Here is a 19,078-nt window from a genome sequence, read left to right on the forward strand (position 1 = left end):
ATTGCCTCGAATTAAACTGATCAATTTGTTCTATCACTCCGATGCTATATCGGTACAGCGGGGATTCCGCTTGTGTGCGGCTCGTAAAGCTTTTGCGCTATAATTTGCGAGGCTAAGCCCACGTTAAAGTTAATAAATTCAAGTACAATGGGGGCTGCGCGCTAAAAAGAGCCACAACATAACGATACAATATTTTGCTCCCCGTCGGAGGACGTGGGTGTAGTACGGAGCAGTCAATTATCCCGCTCGTGCAGAACGGATTCAATTAATCGAACGATTTAATCGGGCTGTCGAGCCAATGCCGGACGTTAAACGATTCAAATTCACGCCCGGCGCCTTTCCCCGCTCTTTACAGGCCCGAGTCCTGAGTAACCGTGCCACGAAAGCTGCAAGAGCGTGGCGAATGATTCTTGCTATTCTTTGCTCGATATTTACGCCACCATTCCGCTGCTCTCGGTTGTTGCGTGCAGCCAGGTCAACGAAAAACACAAAGACCGGTATTCATAGTCGAGCCTTACATTTAAGACGGTCTGAAACGTAAGATCCGACTATGAGTGCCGGCGAAGAAATCAACAAAGTCCATCGTGATGCGTTCTATATCGCGTTTAATATCTTCGTTCGGTTCACGACGCGAGGCTGAGAGGATCGGTGTTCATCGTAAGGCGGACATTGTACGACGAAAATAATTCGGGTCTCTCGCGTTATCAGCGAGCTATCTGACGCGCGATTGACGGCTGCAACGATTTCGCGGATATAGACACACGGCGATCTGGCGTACGAGAATATCGGCGGGCAGGTAACTTTCAAACTAAAGCAAAGCGAAACGGCGCAGAGCGGCGAGAAGAGCGGCCGCGAAGATATAACGTGCGCGCGGGACAGCAACGCGGAGGAAAGGGAACGCGGGAACCGGGTGGAAACGAAACGGAGAGAAGGTAAGCAGAGAGACGGAAGAGAGTAAGAACGGGAGAGTGACAGGGAGAGCGGCGAGAGAGCTGGAGAAAGAGGGAGAGAGAGAGAAGGGGAGGGAGGGAGGGAGAGAAAGAAAAGAGAGAAAGAGAGAGAAACGAGAAAGATCAAGAGACGAGGCGAGCGTGAAGCAAAAGAGCGAGAAAGAGGGCGAGACAGGCTGAGGTAGGATCGTAGAGGTAACATCGTAGAGGCTGGGACCTGATCCCAAAGGTAGGAGGACTCGGGTTGTGCCGAGGCCAGTCCATCGCGGGCCCTCCTCTCGACCGAACGCGCTTTACTTTCTGCCCGCTCATTCAAATTCCCATGTGTACGCGCGCTACACGTCGAACTCCCCGCGTGTCGAGTAACCCCAAAGCGCGGCTGCCACCGACTCTTAGTGTCGCGAGCCGCCGACCGTGTCGTCGGTCATAGCAGTGCTGATACCGCGGTGGCGGCGGCACCGACGCCGCTGCTGCTGGTGGTGGTGGTGGTGGTGATGGTGGTGGTGGTGGTTACCTTGAGCACCAGGTTGTACCGCGCACACCTTGCACAGTTACCCTCTGCTCCAGTTCCCGCACGCGACACCACACGACGTCCGCTCGATCACGTCCGGTGAATCGCTCCGGTTTTCCCGTAGTTGGCCGCGGGAAAAAGGAAGGAAAGGGTCGCCCTTTCGAGGATCTCGCGCGCGCGAAAAGGACACTTATCGATCCGGTGGTCTCACACGCTGGCGCGATGACGTCTGCCTCGAGCGGACGGACGATGAGTAACGACGTGCCGGGAGATACGACCTCGAGGAGCGGTGACGAGTGAGGAAGGATGACGGCTTTGGCGTGTCGTCGGTGCGCATGGACGATCGACTGTTGGAATTTGTATCACATTGTTGCTCTCGAAGCGATCGAGGATTGCCGCGAGACGACGTCGACGCTGATCGATCTAAACGCTTAATGGAACGCGCGTGAACGGATCACCGATCTCGCGCGCGCTTTGGTACCGAGCGAAAAAAAGGGAAGGCTCGGACAGGAAGTCGCGTGAAACAGCTTCGCAGGGACGAAGACAAGGGATATTCCTCGCGTCGCTTTGTTCGCGGCGAGGCGCTCCGAGTCGACAAGACGTGGATTCAAAGGGACTGACACGGCGGAACAATAAGACAACGAGACAATAAGAACCGGTAGCTCCTCTTCGTCGGGAGGGTGCTCTTTGAGCGGCGGATTTCTTCGCGGCCGTTCGTCGCGTACAGACCGGCGAGTACCACCGATGGCGAAGCGGAACGAGCGCGTGACTACCGATTCATCAGCACCGGCTCGCTGCGATCGACGGAGAAGAGGATCGCGTTAAGCGTCGCGGCAGTAACGATGATGAGCTGGCCGATAAGCTGCCCCGGCGTCGAAATTGTTTGCGGGACGACCACGACGAAGGACTGCGCGAGGACAATCGGCCGATATTCTCGCGTGAGAGCGATCGCGCATTCGCGATAGAAACCTCGACTGTATAAAGTGTACCGATCAAGACGCACGGTTGTCTTTTTAATTGGTGTCGATTTGCTGACGAGAGCCGCATCCGTCGTGCGCCCATTAGGATAATAAACCGAGTCTCCTCCGGATAAACGCGTCTAAACCGGGATAGACTTTCTAAGTCAGGTCTCGTCCGGCTCGATCACGCCTCATTAAGGTGAATCGAGTAAATCGCTTAAAGTAACATTCCACCGATAGTGCGGCGATCCGCCTCAAAGAAGGAAGGACACGACTCTCAACTCGGATCACTCGTGATACTTGATTGAATTCGAGAATCTCCAGACTCTATCCGGAATCTACGATCTTAATTATCGGCAACGAGGGAGGCATCAACTGTGGGCAGCTCCTCGCTTAGTCAGCGCGAACCTTTTTCGAGAGAAAGAATATTTGGGGACGGTAAACACTTTCGGCGCGCGGCAGGGCGAGAGAGTGTTAAGCGCGCAAACACTTTAGAAAATCCAAATGTTGGCTCTGCAGTTGGACTCTTTCGCACCTGTCCGGCGCTCGCGGCTTTCCGCCGCCGTCACAGGGCGCTAACGAGAACGTGGAGTGATCGAAATCGCGACAAGCTCCGGGAACTTCTCACGACCGGCTCTCTCGTGAACGGCCGGCGTGCTGGGCAAACGGAGGAGAGAGAAGTTACACGTTGTAAAACGCGAGATACACAAGCCGACGAATTCGTGACCGCGCTTGTCGTCGAGCGGTAACGGAAACTGCGCGACCAATCCGATCCGGCAACGGAACGGGGTCGGTCCGTTTCGCACGACTTCCGCCCACCCGGCCGCTGATCGCGGAAGCGTGAAACTTTGTCGCGTACACATCCGTTTTATGCATTCAATAACAACAAGGTGATTGTGATGTAAGAGATGCGTCGCGGTGATATCGCGACCATCGCGATAGCCCTTCTCGTTCTTGGGCAGATCCAGGAGCCACGGCGAACCAGGTGAGAAACTCAGCTGCATTGCGGTGCATAAAACGCGGCGCAAGATCGAAAATAATCGCGTACGTTCGGTCGGATTAAGAGAATGTACACGCACCGTGCGAGAGAAGGGACCAACCTCACTTTTCGATTTGTGGCTGAAGCCCGGAAGAATTTTTAGATCTATACGGAAAGAAAAATTTTTCGAATTCGATAAAGTTTCTTTGATCGAGAGACAAATCTGTCCTTTGAAATGGAGCAAACGAAAGGATGTTTGATTCAACAAACGGAATTGTTTAGCTTCTCAAACAAGAAATATCTTTACGTTAAATAATATATTTCTATATTTAAAAAAAACTGCCTTTTTTAATATTTGCTTGGGAAAAAAACGAGAAAAATTCATGAAAAAAATTGAAAAATCCTGCTTTTTCCTTTTTTTCACTCATTTTCGGAAAGAAACCGAAAAATCGTGAAAAATAGAAAAATTCGGATTTTTCCGAGCTTGAAAAATGTGATACTATATATGCATGTGGGAAAAATATTAAATAACTTCTTTTTATTTCAGTGGAACAATATTTAATATATAATGAAATAATTTCTTTTACTGAAAACTAAATATTATATTTCCTCTAAATAATACTGATTTTTCTATCAAACAACATGATTTGTCCTAGTGAAACACTTTCATTCAAACAAAATTATATTCGATATTAAATTACATCGTAATCATATTAAACAAATCCAAGTTAAACACGTATACTGAGCCTGAGGAAATCTTTTTCTCCATATAGAGTCGACGTGTCTACTCTGTGGACAGGTGTGCTAAATGCGCAAGACTTTTCGCGATTGAAAAATAGTGAAATTCACATTGGCCTTTTTCTCCCCCTGTCTCGAGATACGGGTGCGTCAATTAAAATTCCCGCAACGAGAGGCGAGAAAAAACGTTGAACAAACGATCGATCTACCCTAACAATGTATTTCTACCGTATCTACAGATAATCTCGAAGAGACAACGTGTTGCAAGCCGTGAACGTTCCTCGATTATACCGTACCGTAGCGAAAAGGTTAATCGACAGTCGCCCGCGGCTAGAATCCATTTGCAAACTGCAGCGTCAATCGCGATCGCTATCCTCCAGGTAACGAGCAAACGGGCTGCAACGGAAGAAGTCGCGGAACAGGCGCGGCACGGACACGTGCCGACAGCCCGTCACACTCCGTCAAAATCGAGCGACCGTCGGAAGACTAGAGACCTGTGACGAACAATTATCAGTGACCGGACCTTCGGCTTCTCGCGCGTTTCGCAGGAACAAAGAAATATATTCCGAGGCGAATATCCACGGCAATGCGATCGACGCATTTATCTTATCCTTCATCGTTATTAACGGACAATTCCGTTTCGCACGTTCGTGAACTACTTTCTTTCTCGGCCTTCGCCGAGAGACAGAATCCGACACCGCTGGATAAAAACGATATCGCGACATTTTCTTTACGGGATCGCCATTAACATCGAGATCGGGGGAACGCGCGATCTACGATCGGGGCGCGGTAAATCGGCCGCAAATTGCTTGCTCTGGACCTTCGAAATCGGCATTTCGCCACTTTATCACGGCCACAATAAGGTCGCAGTAATAATGCAGGTGGTCGCGTATACACGTACCGTCGACACGATCGAGAGTAAGGTCGAATATCCCGTCTGCATTCGCTTTTTCATTCTAGGCACCGACGACGTAAGACACAGGAGTCTCATAGAAAGTATTATGCGTTACGGAATCGAGCCCTGGGATCTCAGGCGACTCGAGATCGTCGAAATCGTTCGGCGTTAACGAAGGTGATTGGTATTTCCGCCGTAACTTAATGCCTGGGTTACATAAGCACCGTAATGATTTAATATGCGCAAGCGCGGCCGTCATTCAGAACTAATTACGATGCCGAACGGAACGAAACGTTTATATAATGCGGCAACGCGCAACGCGTGATTGCGGACTGACCGAATTTAATGTTATGTCCGTATGAAACGGCCGCGCGGAGTGCTCGTTGCGTTTTACGAGCGGCTTTGCTATCGGCCGCGTAATGAGCGCGCTAAGTGGATGAATGAAGCTGGCCATGTAAATTGAGGCCGATCGAACTATCATCGCGCAGAAACGAGATCATTTCGTCGATCCCGCTGAATCGTCCCATCCCGCGCATTCGGCGAGAACGAGATCATAGCAACGGGACGAAGAACGCGGCTATCCGCGCGTATATAATTACGATGCGGAATACAGCCGCCGTCGTCGCGCTCTCGCGGCGACGATAAATTCTCCCTCGATGATCGTTGAAAAACTTTTGACAAAGTAAGCGGTAGTTTGTTACTCGGGGAAAGGAGAAAACGAGCGCGCGCGCGCGCAAGAAAGAGGAGTAGCTGGGGTATCTTTTTAAGGAGGTTGTATGGCGAAATGAGTTTGATAAGAATTCAATGAAACTTGCATTACGTATACGTTGAGATATAATTGCTCGTGCAATTAGAATAAGATTGACCGTTCGAGAGCTGATATTTGCGGTTTAAAAAATTGATACTTTTTATGTGTGCTCATTGAGATTAGCGTGCTATTTTTTAAATTTCTAAATACAACGGTGTCGAGTTCATAATTTATAGTAATACTCGAAATACATATACATAAGTACATCGAAAAAATTAGTCTTAAATTAAAAATTACATATATTTAAACACATATCTCTTTCTATTACTTGTGCATCTTTATTAGATGAACTGATGTACAAATATAGCACTAATATAGGAAAAATAGAAAGTAACAATATTTTCGTATTTGTAACATTTTGTATATATGTTTACCTCAACTTCGTTTCAAATTAACATTTATTACTCGGGTAGCGAAATAAATGTACAAAACGCAATGCTGCTTGATAAATACTAAATTTATAAGTGGTATACCCCTTGATATGCGCCACTGAAAATACGACGCCGGGCCTTACAACCTCCTTAATAAACGCAATATTTCGACGCATTCTCCGTCCGACGCATCTGTCGTGCCGAACGTGTTATAGATTATCAGAAATTAATGACGCAGGACAGAGCGGCGGACGATACGGACATGGTTGCACATCGTGTCGTCGCCGCAGATATCGTATCTACCTTCAGGAGATGTAACGTGACAGCTTCTTACGTGATTAAAAGTTCCCCGAGTTATCCGGGCTTAAACCTCGAAGACAACGTAACGTATCGCGTATATATGTTCATGCCGTACATATGTGTTCCTTTAATAACGAGCTCGATGCGCCTTTTTGCGTTTGCAATACGGGTTATCGCGTGACTAATTGTCGAGACACGAGTTAATTCGTTCCCGCGCGAGCCTGGACGCATAATCCTGGCTTTTGCCGTGTGGAAGCCCTTAACAATTACGAATCGCCATCCCTCGAGACCGCAGCGCGTTCGATTGATCACAATACACCCCGCCGTATACATCACGACGAGAGAGAAAATCAGAAAGATAATAATCTCCCGTCTAAACTGACGGCGATCCATCATAATCCACTGTGGCTCGAAATCCCATTAATAAAAGTGCGCCCTGCCTAAACGCGCGATACTTAACGGGACGCAGGTATCAATCTAAATTACGATTCCCAAGTGATCGTACGCGAGGAGCGTAATATGCAGGTGTGGAAGGGTCTCCATCGATCACGAGGATACGCCGTAGCCCCGAGCAGGATTCCCCCGTTATCCTGCTTGTCCACACAGGATAGGAATGGGATCGAGCGAGTCTGCGCTCGGTAACAGCCGGTCGCGCGCCTCTCCTCAGCGTCGTTCAATCAAATACTGTTGACCATCAATACCAATATTGGCCCAATGCATCGCCAATGAATTGTGCTACTAGGGATGCGTATCGCCAAAGTTGAAGGTACACGTTGAAATACAAACCCTACGTAATTACGAACGACGGTACGTATCTCCAAGTTTGGAGGTACTTCGCGATAATATCTCGAAATTCAAGGTACGTGGCTCGAAATGTCCCTCGTAATTACGTAGGATTTTTATTTCAACGTTGGCGATAAATGGTTAACAGTGAAGGTCTCGGTGGTTCGAGAGAGAGAACGAGGATTTCACCTTCCACCTTCGCACGACGTCGATCTCGAGTTCGACGCGCGCTCGGGATTACCTTACGAAAGCCTCGTTGCTATCGCTAGCGCGCGACACGACTGCCTTTTGAGAAGAAGGCACACCTCGAGGGACCCCTTGACGTTTACAAATAGCTGTGAAAAGGCTCGTACATTGTAGGCACCGGTAGGCGTGCGCGTCACTTCCCGGCGTACAGATCCCGCGACCGGAACACATGTCGGATCCTGCCGGCGCGGTGCAACAGGCGATACGACCGCGGAGCGAGAGAGCCGCCGATCGTTTATCTTCCGGCGCGATGGCGTGGAAATTGAACGATCATGTCTGCGCGACCGAAGCTGGACTGCCACGGATCGAACGTTTCGCCGTGCCGCGTCGCGGATCGGATTTAATACGTTTATGATAATGGTTACACGTCGTTCGCGATCGCCATGCGTAACGCTCAACGTGTATCCTTTCGTTCCGGTTCGCCGGATCCTTTAACGTGGCATCCGTTCTCTCCCTCCGTTCGATTAAACTCGCTCGCTTAATGTATCGTTCGATGTCGAGTTAATTGACGTGCATGCGCGAGCACACGAGATTTTAACGACAATGAATCCGCGGTGAAATTATTCACGCCGCGGATGAGACGAGGAAGAGAGAGAGAGAGAGAGAAAGCTCGCGTGCATGCCTTGTCAAGTTCGTTTTCGCCGATTCGATTACACGAGTCCTTAACGAAAGCGTCTCGAGATGAAACGATTTAGTATCTGTTTAACACGATATATATCGCGGCCGTAGCTCCGCTCCCTACGTGCCTCCGCGAGGATACGTCGACGCGTCGGTCCGTCGCGCCGCCCGGCGAAAGAGAAAGAAGAGACGGGCATTAAATTAAGATCCGACGGTGTAAAGTAAGCCCGGGCCCCGAACCCGTGGCCCTCCCGTGGCGAGGAGTGGTAATACCATTCGGTGAGTTCGGTTCGGTAGTGGAGTTCTGTCTTCATCGGGGCCGATGGTGATCCGAACGCGCCGGCGCTTATTATTACCCGGTGCTCAACGGTGCGCTCGATCGCGCAAAGAAAACGAGAGGATTTACGGAAGATCATTCCCGGCCGGGGCTATTCTGAGAGCGAAATAAAGACCGGCGGTCCGCCACGCAGCCGAGGCCGCGGATAATGGTTACAAAAGGCGATGTGCAACACATATTTGCGCTGACTCATCATCGGCCATCGACGGCGGTCGACAAAGAGTCCGCCAGCTCCAAGGATTTGTTAAACGGCCCAAAAGCGTTTACTCGTGTATGTGCGTACGCGAGTACGCGTGCGAGAAGCATAACGTTGGATTGAATTGAAAAAGAAAAAATGTGCGAGCACGAGGGAATCAGCTTCGTTGATACGGCAATGAGCATCGTACAGCAGACGCCATTAACGCTGTCCTTTTCCTTAGGCATAGTGGCGTCGAAAATTTCCAATCTGGAGCGTTATTTGTGCATCATGACTGCTGATAATTTGATGAATCGGCAACGATTCTCCAAAGCGGTCATAATGCACAAATGTTCGAAAATAACGCGCCTAGTTGGAAATTTTCAATTTTACTAAAGAAAGAGACAGCATTAATCTTCGTCCACCTGGGATCTTTTTTGACCCCACGCACTTAAAAATGACGATATTTTCTATTTTTACTTTTCTTTGGCTCTTTCAACTCCTAGAGGTACTTTTTCATATCTCATATTATTAATTTTCAACAGTGCATTCTTATACTGTTACAAGTATTGTTGATTGTGAAAAATACGAGACTGGGGTCAAAAGCGACCCCCAAGTGTGTCGCATAAAATTCTAGAGCAGATAAGTAGCGTAACAGAGTCTGCTTGGCTCTTTGCGAGATTCGCACCCACGCAGCTGCTTCACCTGACTTTCCCGGATTTTCGCGTTATTAGCAGTCGGTCCTGAGGATTCCCGAGGTTCAGGTTTCTAGCGAGACGAGCTCATCAGCCGCCGTCGTCAAAAATATAAGTAGCAACACTACTTTGCGCCGGTAACCGCTCCGACTGCCTCGGATACGACACGATTCCCGCGTCCATTCGCGCCTCATCACGCCGTGAATGCCGTGTCGGTGGAAACTTATCGCGGTCGTTCTCCAAGTCGTAAAACTGCCCACAAACTTTCGCGGTCAGCGCAGTAGGACCTTCACGTCGCGCACTTTCACAATGCAAATGCGACAAATTTGTCGGGGAACGCGAGAGATGCTCTTCTCCGGCGGGGATGGAACATACCTGCGTCGCGTCTCATTCGTCGGGAATTTTATTTCGCCCGTCATCTTTTTATCAAGTGACTCACGCGTTGCAACGAGGGTCGCACGAGAGCTGCCTCCCGAAGCGCACGAAGAAACGCTAAGCGTTCCTACCTGCGCGAAACGAGGCGCGGGGATCCTTGGAGCATCCTGCGAGATACGTCGAATTCTGCGCATCGCGCCAATCGATTCCCTCTCTCTCTCTCTCTCTCTCGCCCCGGAGAGTCCCTTAGAACGACGCACACAAAAACCGATCGGAGCCGGATCGGAGGCGTATTCGAGGAATCGCGAGCGGGAGAAAGAGAGGAGGAACATGAGGCGAGGGAGATGAGGACCGGGAGGGAAGAGGGATGAGGGCGAAAAAGTTTCGACGAAGATCCAATTAAAATAACCAGTAGTCAGGAGACGTCGGCCGAAAGAGGCATAACGAGAAGAGCGAAGGAGAGAGAGACAAAGGGCGAAACGAGGAATTGCGGTTACATAAAGGACTCGTCCACCGCGGGCGAAGAAGCGGGAAAGGTGGGAGGGGGGACCGGCATTAAAATATCTGTAAATGCCTGTGTGCGAGAATCGAGCGGTCGACAGTTAACGTGAAAAATACCGCGGTATTCCCCGGCGCGATCGTCCCCGCGAATTGATTGCGCCCGTAGAGAGGGCCGGGAGCGCCTCTAATAAATCGTCGCCTTCAACGCGGAACGGCTGCCGTCGATATTAACTTCGACTAGAAGCGCTGCCGTTGCCGCTTCGGAAACCTCGTAAAATCCGCTCGTTCGCCTGTCTTCTCGCGCGCGGCGTAGGAGAAAATTCACGAGCGTGGGCGACAGCACGGCCGCCGATTACGAGTCGGTCATTAATCGTTCCGCCCAAGCGGGCCCCCGGAAAAATACCGACGATAAGCACTCCGAGTACTCCCGGCGGAGAGGCTGGCGCTGTGAATTATCATTTAACGCCCGTGCTGGAAAGTGTAATATACTTAACACCGATCGCAAAGGGTTAAATTAATTTTATCGCCGATAAGATTACAAGCCGGCCGGGCTGCCGAACAATGACACCGGTCGATCATCCACCATTACGTTAGACGTAGGATAAGAGAACCGGCAGATATTTACGACCGCCTATCTTGGAGTCACGAGGAGAACGTGCGTGGCAGCGTCGTCAGCTGTTAGCGCGATCTATGTCTTTATTAGCCCGTCTCTCTCTCTCTCTTTCGCGTGCGGACGACGTTAACGAATGACAACTTGCGTGCACGTCCGCGTTGCATAAACGGGGGCCCCTAACTGATCAACGACTAGCCGAGGACGCGTGACGATTCGCGGGCAATTACATCCCCCGGCGATCGAGGGAGATCACCGGCTATGATTAATCGCGTATAATCACGCAAACATAATCGAAGATGGCACACGATCAAGATGTCGCGCGTCGCCGCCCTCATTGTCGTCGATCGAATAACCATAAAGTAACAGGCGATGAACGATCAAACGGCGAAATAATAGATTTCCCTTCAGAAGAACGTTCGCAGGAACGGATGGAAGAATTCCTTCCAACGCGGATTCCCGATTTCACGATGCAATTATGGAGAAAGAGAGAGAGAACCGACGCGGGAATAACCAGACGGACCCTTTGAAAAAAGAGCGTCGATTTTTTTCTTCGCACTCGAGCTAGCGATGAACCTGACGAGGCAAAAACACGCGCGCGTGCACACGCGGAGGGCGTGTTTCTTCATTCCGGATGGTATATGATCAGCCATGGGCAATTTGCCAGGTAGACGGAGCTATTTACATTTAAACTGGCGAACGCGCTTAAGTATCTACCTAGCGGACCGAGAGCGCACGTGTAACATTCGACCAAAAATAAGCGCCCGTTGATCGACCCCGGTGAGGACGTTATAATTACACGCTCCTCCTCATCGCGGCCAATGGCGCTGATAAAGTTGAAGGCTCATTATTTACACGGTATTTCGCCGTTTAGTGTATTGGAGCGTGCACAGTGTAGAAATTACGCGCGCTACGACCGCGCCGGGCCGACGGGAAAATCGCGCCCGGTATCTACTTTCGTTGACATGAAAAGTATATCCGCGCACACGGCGATTACAAATTCATAGAAAATTATGCTAATGGCGCGAGCGCGTTCGAGCGAAATCACTTGGAGGACCGACAACTTCGATCCCACTACGCCGGGATCTTCGAGTTCCTCCGCGGTTGGCGAAAGAAAAAAAAGGGGGGAGGAGAAGAACCGACCGGCTCTCTCTCTCTCTCCCTCTCTCTCCGTCGCCCTCCACGGCGCATATTCGCGAAATATAACAACATTTACCAGGCGGAAGCGCGAGAGAGGACGTGTTGGCTTGTTGGCGAACGGCGCACGCACGCGGACGATCCTTTCGAGGTGACAAAAGTTTAATATATTCAAACTACCGAGTGACTCGGGAGCAACACGCTTATCCCGATTAACCGTGCGCGCCGGATAGAGAATGCCCGCGCCTCCGGATAATCACTATAATCCGCACTTTCATTATAATTATCACCGTTTATTACGACAGACTCTCCATCGAGGCAGCGAGCGAGTGAGCGAACGAGCGAGCTTGAGCGTGACCGGCGAGCCGAACTATCTCGCCGGCATGACCGTTAAGTGCGCCAAATCTAATTAACTTTAATCCGTCGTAATTACATCGACAGCCGGTCATTACCGATTTGAACCGCAGCGGTTCTGCGGCTATTTTCGTTTGTTTGCGCGACCGCTTATGGTAATAACACCCCTGGCCGAACGTCGGCGCCGTGTCGGTTCGTGTCGGGCGTACCTCTTGCGTTTCACGAAATTGACGCCGAGCGAGTTTTACAACGCGCGAGATTGCGGTTCACCTCGCAGCCGGCTGGCTGCGATTATCTGCGATATCGGTTATCGAGAAGTCACCGCTTAATCGCCGAGCGACCGAGCGAGGAAGAGTCGAACGTGTCGTTTGAGGAACTTTGACACCCCGTACGAACGAAAGGTTCTCTTATCCTCCGCGTTATTTTCCTTTCTCTCACAACTGGTTTCGTGCGCGTGATTCCCGTGCGAAGGATGCCGCACGGGGAAGCCGCGCCATAAATCTTCAGGCGCCAGGGTTGAAATTTTCGCCACCTCTCCGGGTGTCGAAGCCTTCCTACGGAGAGACGCTTTCGGCATTACCTGCCGGGAGATCAGATCCCGAAGATACCTGGCCGCGATAACGATCTCGACAGCCTCTGCGGAGAAGTTTTCGATTTCTCCGGCCATAAAATAGCGATAATTTGTGTCTCGATACGCGCACGCTCTCCGAGTAATTAATAAAGCCGATGGGAGAGAGGAGAGCCGATTCATTGATTTTTGTAACGGTCTCTCGTCGGCGCGGGGAAAGAAGAGATGGAGTAGAGGGAACACGACGTCGGCCGTTTCTCTCTCGCCGGCGATTTTTCCCGCCGGCGCAACATTCTTCCATCGATGGGAATAAAGTTTTATCAATAAAACCGAGCAACCTCTCGGGTCCCGGAGATGACATCATACCGGAGATTGGCGGGTCTTTTTCGCCGGTCGATTGACTCGGCCTTTTAAACCGTGCGATGAGGATCCAGGGAGATGCTTTTAAAGTCGCGCCTTTAACTGCGCCGTTCAGCGGCGCAGAACCTCGCATCATCTATCCTGTCACCGGAATTCGCGTATACACGCGCGCGCTCTTCGCATATCGCGCCCTCCTCGCTCTTCCCTATAAAGTCGAGACGGAAGAATCGCCGATCGGTGGCATTACTCCCGACGTTACTCCCTACCGTGCAATCAGCGCGATAGGGGTTGTCAATTAAGCCAGCATCGCGGTAAATCAAATTCCAACGGCGCGCTCAACATCGACGTTCCATCCCGGCTGTCCCCCTCCGCAGCCACGAGCCACTGATTTCCTCCCGTGCGGCTCTCTCGCTGGTAGCCGCGCGATAGTCGTCGGACATATTTATAATACGCGTAGAAACAGCATCCCGCGTATCTCTCTCGCCTGCTGCCTATCCTTCGCCGCTTCTCAATACGCAACCGCTAATAGTATTCCCGGAATATCACACATCGATCGCCTCGGTCAGATCGTTTACCGTTATTGGCGCGGCGTACTATATTTCCCGGATAGCTTCTGTTCGCTTAACGTCCAGGGTGTACGTCGCGTTTGCGTGCCGGCACGGTAAGGTCATCCTCCCAGTGTCTCGTCCGAGACGCGCAACCTCGTCAGCACGAAGAAATCGTTCTTATAGCCGCCCGCATAGAAAATTTCTCAGGTTCCAATTGGGATTCAGAGAGATGCTTTTAAAGTGACGCTTTTAACTGCGCCGCAGAACCTCGCATCATCCGTCCTGTCGATCGAGGTTCCTCACGATCGTCGATCGGCGATTAAACGCGATCATGGATTCGCTCAGTCCCGTCGCGGGATAGAGTCGTGCGACAGTAGAAACGAGATGAAACGTCAGACAAAAGAACACTCTCGGGAAGACGCAGCGTAACGAGTTCTACCGCTATCTGAATCTACCTGCCTACGTCGCTCTCGAGTGTATCTCTTCCGATCACACGTTCCGAAATGTCAGACCCGTGACCTCCGTTACTCCTCCGCGCTATCTATTTATCTCTCGCCATCGTGCTATCGCACGTGAGTCTCCTCCCGGAGTTGGCCCGCCGCTCGAGCCGCGGCTGCCGAGCTCGTCTCGTCCACGTGAACGTCCGTCCCGTGCGTATCGCCGCCGTTACGTCCCGGTAAGTCGTATTTCGGTCTGCCGCGGGACTTTAATGAGCTGATCACTATCGGGACACCGAGTTATTCACATGAGTCATTTCTGCGGTACGGCCGACATGTGCGCCCATCTTCCGCACAGGTCCACCAGAAGAGCTCGCTCAACGTCTCGCGGATTAACATGACCCGCTGGGCGATGGGCGACTTTAACGAAAAGCTAGTTCGCGTAATTTTCGCACGGGTAACGTGAGATTTTTTCTCGTCTTTTTTTGACTAATTCTTTTTGTGCTTGTATCTAGTTTTTAGCTATCCCACGGCTAAAAACTAGATCTGGCGATTAAATTTCGGTTGTATTACGTGGACAGCTAATTCCTCTTCCCCGTGCGCGGTTTTAGCAGTACATGAGTACCAAGCATGATGTGGTATGTAAATATGATGCCTAGGTCTTTATCCGTGCACGGAAAAAAACAATCAGCTGCCATAGTTAAAAATTAGCTATTCATATAATACGACTGAAATTTAATTACCAGACCTAGTTTTAGCTGTGGGAGTCAATTCTTTTTTCCGTTTATGGAAACGATTATAGCCGCGCAACTATAGTCATAAGAATTAGTTCCCACAGCTAAAGAGCTAGGCCTGGTGATTAAATTTCAATTGTATGGATAACTAATTTTTAGCTATGGTACTTAATTCTGTTTTTCCATGCGGACCTACCTGATATTTTTCTCAAGTTATATTTTCATCGAGACGAGAAGATTAATCGTGTCGCCGCGATTATTGTAAATTTTGGTCTGTTATTAGTCGCGAATACGATACTCCCTCCTCCTCCCCTGCCGGCGCGCAATTAATTTCCTATGGGACGGCGCTTTCACTTTCTCCGCCGTTCGCCGCTTGGTTTTATTCCCGCGAATAATAAAGGATATTCGATCTGTATTTCGCCGCCGCATGTGTCCGCGACTTCGCGACGCATAACGCACTCCGATCGGCAATAAAGGTCGCGCCTTGAATTAAGCGCTTCGTTAAACTCGAGCCTTCGCTTTATCGCGCTTGCTCAAGCACGTTGACGTACCGTAAGCTGTAAAGCCCATTGGCATGAAGTACACACGGTATGTACGTGTCGCGAGTATACTCGCCCCTGTGCCACTGTGGCTTATTCGCTGTCCCACATATTATGCGCCACGGCGCGTTCGTCATCGAGCCAATCTTAATAAACAATCGAGCCTGCCCACATATTCGCGCATCGATTGCAATTTCGTGGAACCTGCCGGAATAAATCTTCTGTAATAGGGAGCGAGATTTTGAGCCGCTCTTATCCTAGAAAATACTATGCGTGTTTCTGTACACACACACACACTCTCCTTTCCAATAAAATCGAATCGATACACCCTTTAAAAAAGATCGGAGGAAGCAAGCAATAAGATCACCTATCGCCACACGCTCGTTCGGCTTAACGCATCGTCGATTCGCAGCTTTGATATCTCGGACGAAATAAACCGTCAGCCAAATCCGCCGGAATGCCTATCGAGCTAAGGCGAGCTCGTCTTGTCGCGGGGAGGGCGGCGAATGAATTTGCGGCGTTTAGGCGTGAAAGGCGATCGCGTCGGGCTCCTTCGATGCACATATAGTTTCCATTATGCAAATGGAAATATTCGCGGACATTCGCGCGGAGGTTAAACCGATCGAGTCGACGACGATCTCATCCTCGTGGGTGGCCAGAGGCGGATCCAGCGGTAGCAGAAGAGCGAGCGCTACCAAGCGCGTCCTCTCTTCGTATCTTTCTCTCCCTCTTTCTCTCTTTTTCCTCGGTTCCTCTCTTCCCGCGAGTCTGACAGATGAACATACTACTACCGCGCGGCCTACGTGCATGTAATTATCCCGTCAATGCGTCGGATTTTCAAGTCTCTCGAGAGCCTCGCGCGCGATACGGATTGATTGAGAAATCTCCTCTGTCATTGAGGTGCTTGCTGATGCCCTCCCCTCTCCCCAGCCTCCAATTTCGCGACGCGTCGCTCCGTCGACGATTTCTTCAAGTTGTCGAGTGACTCGCATAATTCGTTCGGCATTGCCGCGCGTGTCGCGCCGATTTTATTATTCGCTTACTGACAATAGAACAATAGATCCCGTACGAAGCGAATCAAATGACGACGAGATGGAAAAAATCAAAATACTGTATCAACGTACATGAGTGCAGCTATATGTATGTATTCACCGTGCGAAGGATGAATACTCGAAAACACAACGTTCAGGGTACGTTCAGATATTTCTCATCCGTGTGGCGGGGAAAAGAGACGCCCAGATTTTACTTGGATCGATGCGCACTTTCGGTACTTTCTCATTGGGCGTACCGGAAGTGTCGGCGTGCGTCGCACATCAAAGGTACTTTACGGACCCGTCGGCGGAGCAGTTCAATCGATGAGGCGACCCGCAATTTCTTTTGCCGATCGCATAAACATAGGCGCCTCTCGATACAACGAGGGAAGGGAGCAGGGAGGAACCGGTACTTTAATGCGCAGCTATGATATGATAATGCGCCGGTACGGGATTATGTATGTAGGTTCATGTATGATAATTTGGCGAGACAAAGCTGCATTGTCGAGACATAAATTGAATCGCTTCTCTCCTCTCCTCTCCTCTCTCTCTCTTTCCTCCTCGTCCCTCTCTTGCTATATCGCTCTCCACCCACCCTCTCCCACTCTGATCATCAGAAGAAACGCCCACCGTTCGGAGAGGGACACACTTGCTGCACCTTGATACAGCGCGCGCGAGAGACTTTCCTCTCCTTCTCTCTTCCTACGTGCGCGCGAACGGCATTTACCGCGAGTTAGTACAAATGTTCTCGCCGCGGTGCCAATCTGTGATCAAGCGAGGTTCTACACCCGGGACTTCCTGTGGTAATTCGAAAGGCCGACCGGCCTTTTTTTATCTAAGCCCAAATTGAAGATAATGAACCGTTGTCCCGTGCGTTTTTATACGGCGACGGAACGGCAGATAATGGTCTATGCGCGCAGCCTCGTCTTTGGCGAGTTATATATTTCGGGATCGGTTTTAATTTACATTCAAAATACCCGATGCGTACCGTGTGTTATAATCGCCTGTACCGGATTATCGTGCGGCTTCGCAAGGTCGACCTCACTGCGAAATAAGCAGGCACGACGCCGTTTCCCAGAAGCGGTGCATACATCACTCGCGAACGTACGAATTACAAAGTTCCAAACTGGTTTCTACGACGACAAAGGCCACGAGGTCCACCTAGGCCCGCCATCGGCTGAGGAGCGAATTTCAATTCGCCGCATACGCTTGTATCTTTGCTCGCGAAAAAAAAAAAATTGCCAAAAATCGCGACCACGATCCCGATCCAACCTGTTCGAAAGAAGAGAGAGAGGAGAGGAAATCGCGTGAGAACGTCCCCGCAAATGTTAATGCTCTCGCGACCGTGGGTCAAATGTCGAATTCGTCGGTTTCACGGGCGTGGTTCGCGCGTAGCACGCAGACGGAAGGGGAGGGAGGAACCGGGATGCTCGTGCGATTTCCAAGCGTGAATTTACAGTCCCACGGTGCCTACGGTCTAAGCTAAGCCACGAAATTATATTTCAACTAACACCGTTCTCCGGCGCCTTCGCCGCCCGCGACAAAACTCGTCTCGTATTTTTGCCGATTAACCCTCTTTCGTCGGCTGATGCTAAGTTATGAATTTCCGGCGATCGCTAGCCACTCCGCCCGCTCGTATCATCCGTACAGTATGTGGGAGTAAATCTTTTCTACCGCCTCTCCGCGTGCGTAGACTCTTCCATTATCGATGAAAATCAATTATTTAATGATGTTCATTTGCATACTCTTTGCGTACACGCATATGGTCATTCATAAAAAGGCTGCAAGTTTCTATTTATTAGTTTCGGAACGTATGTCTCGTCCAATAGGAGAATTTACTTATTTGTTTATAGCATGAACGGGAAAAATCCCTTTTTTACATAAATAAAAGAATGACAGAAACAAAAATAAATAAGACAGGTTGTCCAATAAAGTAAAATTTTTTATTAATTCTCAGGAGAGAACATTTATATACTTCCTGTTGGATACGAGATGCCTTGCGAAATTTAAAAAATGTTGGAACCTTTTTGTGATTGACCATACACCGTTTTCATTCAAAGTCGTATACAATTTTGCAGAAATGTCGGTCTTGCGATAAATTATATATATACGCGCGGAGGGGGGCGGCAGTTTGGGTTATAAAAATTATTCGTCCGTACCGACGCAGAATAATAAGGCAGAGAGCAAGGAAAGAAGGGGGATTCGGCATGCGTGCAACACTGAAAGTAAGAAAAGCACGAACAAAGACAAGAGAGCGAAGACAAGCGAAGACGAAACGACGACGGCTGTGGCGACGGCGGCGACTTTATGGAAGGAGAATCTCGATCTCCCGAGCATGAAAATCGTAAAAAAAATTAGACTTTCAAATACGTCTCTCTTTCTGGACCACCTCCGTACGCCGCGGCGCGGTCGTATAAACGGTGCGTACCCGCAAAAAGCGACCAGAAAACCGCGGCCTACGGCGGATGACGAATGTCCCGATGGCGGGGCGCACCGATTAGCATAATTCCCGTGTTAAC

At 50.1% G+C, this 19,078-nt stretch overlaps 1 protein-coding gene across 2 annotated transcripts in view; it reads left to right on the forward strand.

The window, feature by feature from the left end:
• The first annotated feature begins 3,328 nt into the window (after positions 1–3,328).
• The window catches only part of LOC106741954 (protein Wnt-7b-like), a 49,694-nt gene continuing 33,944 nt past the window's right edge, over positions 3,329–19,078 (forward strand). For both annotated transcript variants that reach the window (XM_014614438.1, XM_014614439.1), the window contains exon 1: positions 3,329–3,405. In XM_014614438.1, coding sequence (XP_014469924.1) covers positions 3,329–3,405 — 77 coding nt within the window. The remainder of the gene's footprint in view (positions 3,406–19,078) is intronic.

The sequence above is a fragment of the Dinoponera quadriceps genome, unplaced genomic scaffold, assembly GCF_001313825.1.
Source record: "Dinoponera quadriceps isolate SergipeBrazil2010 unplaced genomic scaffold, ASM131382v1 scaffold458, whole genome shotgun sequence".
NCBI classification, from domain to species: Eukaryota; Metazoa; Arthropoda; class Insecta; order Hymenoptera; family Formicidae; genus Dinoponera; species Dinoponera quadriceps.